Raw genomic sequence first — 6,065 nt, 5'->3', positions numbered from 1 at the left:
AACATAAATGGGTTGAGATATTACGAAACAGAGAAGAGAAAAGAAGATCTTTGGCAAGGTTGTTGTGGCAATGGTGCTGCAAGTGGCAACAGAGGTGGTTGTGTTGGTCGTGTTCAAAGAGTCATAGCCAAGGAAAAGGGAAACAAGAAATGGAGCTTGGAACCTATGTAGGAAGAAGAGACTTTTGAGCTTGAAGATGGATGAAATCTTGGGTTTTATATCGACATCATGCATGAGGAGTTTAACATACTAGTATATTGGATCGATTATAATGTATTTTTTTTTCATAATATCAATATCTCATAATTTATCCTAATAAAAAAAATGGAAAAATTAACAACAAAGGTCCCAACTATGACCGGTCATCTTAAAAAGATCTCATCTTTCAAATAATCAAGGCCAGACTGCCAGTCCCAACTATGTACCTTTTTTCTTCCAATGGTCTGTAACCTTTAACTTACCTGCTAAACCGGTTAAATTAACCACGTGGCATTGTTTCATCATTTTTTTTGTTGCTCCTCCTCTCTAAGCTTTCCAATCAACCCTTTGCTAGAACAACCACCTGCAGTAGCTACCCCACCACAAATCACCACCTTCTAACCTACCTAAATCAAAAAAGCACCCAATCCACCCCCACAAATCCACCAAGTCAGGCCGCCCATACGAGCCACACCACAAAACCACCCATCGAAGCACACCAAGAAGACATGAAGCCACCGTGCTGTCTAGCCCATCCTCATCCCAAAATTACCACCTACTAACCCACCCACACTACATAATCATCACCATAAATCCCGCCAATATACTACGCCAATCATGCAAAAATCAAAAGATCTTATCATCCAAAATTAGGGAAAGTAACTAATTGGTTGTTGGTGTAGTAGTGATTGGGACTACACTTGGTAGGGAGGACCCGTGTTCAATCCCTCACAACAACAATTGGGAGGGGACTAGAACCTAATCATCCAGAACTGATCCCCGAATCCGGATTAGCCCAAAGGGTGAAACGGGTGGAATATAAAAAAAATCAGGGAAAGTACCAACAGCTTTGGAGGAGAATCATGGCCGCGGCTTGGGCTTCATGGTGAGTGAGCTTGAGGGATTAGGGTGAGATGGATCAAGGCCAAGAATCGCCACCATTGTAGCCTGTGCTATAACTGAGTGAACTCAAATGTCATTAGAGGAGATAATTGGAGGTAAAACAGAATGATGGTGGTGACAATTGGGGTGGTGGAATGGTGGTTTAAGTGTGGAGGGTGGAGACTAAGAGCAGTTGTGGTGGTTATACCGTGAAAGGAGAGAGATTGAGAATAAATTATTGTAATTAAAACATATTACCGACTTAACACGTAACAAGTTATATTATATTGTTTTGAGAGGAAATTGTTATAATTGGGACTGCCCTTGACGAGACCTTTTAAAATAGATCGGATATATTTAGAACCTTTGTTATTAATTTTTCCTAAAATAATAAAAGATATTAATGATCAAAATTATTATTCCCAAAAAGAAAAATCCCAATAAATCATCAAAAGACTAGAAGTTATGTCTACTTCATACCTCTTGCCATTATAAAAAAAATGACGTCTTAATCACAATAATAATAACAGCTAACCGTACAAAACTCTGCTGAGCTGCTGTCTCATGATTCCTGCAACCTCTTTCTCTCTCTTCATACATCTATATCTTTCTTTCTATCTATCCTTTAGGGTTTATCCTTACTAATCTAATCTCTCATTAATTTACTTCACTTCAACTTTCTATTTATATATTTATTTACCAATTATATTCAATTATACAAATTATCAAATTATAAATGGGAAGAATATTCGTGATTGAGCTTGAAGGCAGAACTTACAAATGCAAATTCTGTAAAACCCATCTTGCTTTTGCCGACGACCTTGTTTCCCGGGTATTTTTTCTTCAAGCTCGTGTATTTTTCTCAATTCATCTTTTTATTTTGTGTAATTTTAATTTTAATTTTTCATCTCCCCTGTTTTCAAAATTTGTTTGTTTCCTTATTAAGTGATTTATTTTTCTGGGTTTTTAATAATTAGATCAATTTATGAATTTGAGGTGTTTTATTTTTACATTTTCTGGGTATAAATCAGTTTTTCCAAATGTTATGTTATTACTGGGTTCTGTGATCCTTCAAATATAATCTATAATTTTGTATATATTTCTGTGCTTGTAGTAGTAATCTGAATCAGGGAAAGACTTGGGATTGGAGGTTTTGTATGTTTCGATATATTATGGACTTCCTTCGGTTAGAACTAGTGATCACGTTGATAGTGTAATTTGAACTAAATCCGGACTGATGTCGTCTGTTACAATTTTTGTTGTTGTGCTACAACAAAAGGTGTCATGGTACAACCAATGCTATTTTTTTGAGAAAAAAGAAGTTTAATTAGGTCGTGTTATCCGGTTGTACCATGGACATTCTTGTGAGTATGTTTAAATCTGTAAACAATAATTAAATAAGGTAGTTATTCATGCAAAGGTGTATGTTATTTCACCATGTAAGATTCAAATGCAATGGTGTTATTTTCAATTTCCAGTAAAATAAGAAGGATTGTTTAGTTTTTGATTGGTAATTTATGCACATCTTTATACGTCATCTGTCTCTAAATGTCAAAACCGTCAAAGTAGAACAACAATTAGTTACTAAGGGAGAAACTAAAAAGGAACAGAGGGAGTAGTACTTTGTGTTGCTGGTGGTGACTATTCTAACTTACCTTACTCTCATGACTTTTTTAGACTTTTCACTGTCGCAGAGGGAAAGCATATCTGTTCAAAAATACGTGAGTTTCTTTCCTTTTCTCACTCATCATGAACTCCAAATTTCAATTTATCTTAATTTGTAGTTGAGAATTCAATTTATTGTTCAATATTTATATGCATAATGGTTGCTCATTATCTCCAAAATTTAGATTTTTTTTTTTGGACCGAAGAGTGTATTGTTGGACAACAATCTCATCACTATACCTTAGTACCATACTACCATGCAACCAAGACTCCTCATGGTACACTCGAAAATATTGTGGACATTAGCGAATTTGCACTTGAGCCTTTATGAGAAGCAATATCTTTATATTGCGTTCCTTAAGTCTAGGTTGCGGCTTATGACTGTGTTTTATTACCACCACTTCCCTAGCCTTGAATATTATCACAAGGAATCAGCCAGGTTTTTTGTACTTTGATCCAGTAGGACATCTTCCAACTATTGTTTTGAAGTTGATGGCTTACCAAGTTACGTGATTTATTTTTGTTCTTGTTTATGTGACTATATTATCTTAATTAAATTCTGGTCTTTTTAAAACCTTTACCACAAACATGAGCTTTGAATTTGTAGCACTACACTTGCTTATTAAAATGTCAAATTATTTGTAAAAAATACAAGCCCTAATAAAATGATTGCGTCAAAAGAAAAAATTAATATTGTCTCTGTTTCATATTATTTGCAACGATTTGACATTAAGTAGAGACGAAAAATGTTTAATCGTTGCAAATAATATGAAACGGAGGTAGTATTTGATATTTTTATGTAGTAAAACTATTTTATGGATTAACTAGGTGATTTTCTATCTTAAGTTTATCACTAGGAACCCATGATTTGGACCACAAAGTTGTCTTTTCTTGTTCTATGCAAAAAGGAAGAAATGGTATTAATATTAAAAGAGTACAAAATTATCATTAGCTATCATAGTCCTCTATTGGCTTAGAGATACACATTGAATATTTGAGCCATGTAGATTACTGTTTTATTCCTCATTGATATTTCGAACCTTTGAAATTTCAATGAGAGGAAAGCTAAGGTTCAATTGAAGTTCATTGTGGAAATGTTCAACATTCACATCTTCTATCACTATCAGCGTTTTTAAAGTCAAAGAACTGGTAAATTTTAAAGTTGAAGCATGTGCATATTGGAGTTATTTATTATGGAGAGTTGGAAGGGCTATGTCTATTATCAATGAAAGTGACTTTAAGAGTTTCAAATATATTTAGCCAACAATAAGTGAACCATTTAATTCTTTGTTGTTTAGAAATGCTCATTGTATGATAATTTTTTTTAATCTTCTGACCTTGGATGTGTTGTCTCGATCACTAACATTATGCCTTATTGATCAATGAATACGATCTCATTAAAATTAAATTCAATTGGCTTCTATTTCAGGGTAAATATTATCCTTGGAGCTTCAGAGGAAAGATTGATGCTTTCTGGGATGCATACTGTTGCAGATATATTTTGCTGCTGCTGTGGACAGATCGTTGGATGGAAATATGTACTGTTCTATCCTTTGCTATCCTTCTCCTTCTTTTCCTCCGCTGCTTGATATAACTGACACTGAAACACTTAGAGCTAGAAAGTTGTCAGGGAAGCATTGTTTAAGCCAGACTAGCCATTGTCAAAGATGCATGTCTGGTCACCAACAGCCTATATGTTTGTTTATTTTGCTGCTTACCATTGAAACACTACGAGCTTAATTATGTCTGTTGGCTTTAACCTTCATCATGTCGCATTCATTAGAGCTAATTATGTGGCTTCAATGGTTTTATCTGGGTCTCTGGGAGCATATCACTGATAGTCATTTTTGTTATTTTCCATTGTCGATGTGGCTCTCAGTTGTCACCAAAAACTTGCAATCTGTTTTCTGTGAAGATATTACTGGCTTTGATGGTGAAGTTGTATGGTGTGTACCAGGGATAAAGTTCAAAGCTTATGTGCATCTATCAGCCTTTTGCTACCTTTTCATCTCTGCAGAAAAAGGGGATAGAATAATAGCCTGGTCTGTTGGCTATTGTAGATTGTTTCCTGATGTTGACCTGTTGGCTTGACTTATTTTAGTCAATGGAATTGAAATTTATCTAAGTTAACAATTTTGGTTGCCATCTTTATACGGTGTCATTTCAATATTAATGTAAGTTTTTACAGTGTCATTTTTAATATTTTAACAAATGATTATGGTTATTGGGATTGATTGGTTTTAATCTATATCTTTAATCTGATTGTGACCAGCGACGCCTATTTTTTACTTGGTCATACATAAAAAATTCTAGCTTATTTTGCGTATTTGGGTAGTCTAAAGTTGTTTTCTATGGTTTTGACCTCGTTGATCCACCTATGTTGACAATTTTGTGTTCTCAATTTAGGAAGCAGCTCGTGAGAAAAGCCAGAAATACAAAGAAGGGAAATTTGTCCTCGAAAGGTAAAATCATCTCCTTAGTCTTTGGATAAAGTACTTAGACATGGGCTCCTTTTGGCCCTCTCAATTACACCAATTTTTTTATTTTTTATTATATTACTTCATTAGTCAAGTAAAAAGTTCAGCCTACAATGTGTGTAAACAGAGGCAGGATTATTGATGGATTCGACACTGACGTCTCTGAGTTCTACATTGATGCTCGTTTGATGAGTGATGCTGAGGATGTTTAGATATGTTCCATATCCCACATGTAAGATGTGCTCTATGTTGTGAGTGGAAAACATGTTTTAGCATCTACGTTTGTATGAATAGATTCGGTAAACCATACCTGTATATATGAGCATGACAATTCCTGCTGGGTGTAATCACTGAGTTCTGTGGTTGGCATGAATTTTAATCCCCGTGTTTTCTGATTGATTTAATTCTTTTTTTTTTTTTTTTCAAAGAAATTTTTTTATTTTAATATAGTCTATACACGAATAATAATAGGAGATGGATCTATTAGAGATGTTGAATTAAATATACTTCGTATTCATTCACTGCAAATATAATTTATTGTAGTCTAGACTTGTGAATAAGATCTTGTAGCTTAAAATTTTCTTAACTAACTAGATAAACAGGCAAGTCTTTAAATACGGATGAAAACACCTTAAATCATTTTCAAAACTTGGAAAAGGGAAATGTACCCGTCTTTTGTATCATTGTGTGTACACACATTTGATATGAAGTGGTAAAAGTATAGCTTTATCATTTGTCCTAATACTGTTAAAACCCAAAATTATGCCTTGAATGTGGATGGGGAGAGTAGAGGCGGCTGCCAAGAACACAGCTGGTGGAGTGATGGGGGAGCGTTGGGAACAA

The 6,065-nt window shown here is 34.6% G+C and overlaps 1 protein-coding gene across 2 annotated transcripts; it reads left to right on the top strand.

Annotated features, from left to right (window-relative positions):
• The first annotated feature begins 1,578 nt into the window (after positions 1-1,578).
• Positions 1,579-5,626, top strand: LOC110686967 (protein yippee-like At5g53940). Of its 2 annotated transcripts, none has more exons than XM_021863594.1 (5): positions 1,579-1,933; positions 2,758-2,801; positions 4,175-4,283; positions 5,152-5,207; positions 5,350-5,626. In XM_021863594.1, the coding sequence occupies exons 1-5, from the start codon at positions 1,817-1,819 to the stop codon at positions 5,432-5,434; spliced, it is 411 nt and encodes a 136-aa protein (XP_021719286.1). In that variant the 5' UTR covers positions 1,579-1,816; the 3' UTR covers positions 5,435-5,626. The 2 variants fall into 2 exon arrangements, with proteins under 2 accessions (XP_021719286.1, XP_021719287.1); XM_021863595.1 differs by having other exon boundaries at positions 1,589-1,912.
• Positions 5,627-6,065: the final 439 nt, after the last annotated feature.

The sequence above is a fragment of the Chenopodium quinoa genome, unplaced genomic scaffold, assembly GCF_001683475.1.
Source record: "Chenopodium quinoa cultivar QQ74 unplaced genomic scaffold, ASM168347v1, whole genome shotgun sequence".
Classification (NCBI taxonomy): domain Eukaryota; kingdom Viridiplantae; phylum Streptophyta; class Magnoliopsida; order Caryophyllales; family Amaranthaceae; genus Chenopodium; species Chenopodium quinoa.
This window is presented reverse-complemented; position numbering and strand designations above follow the sequence as displayed.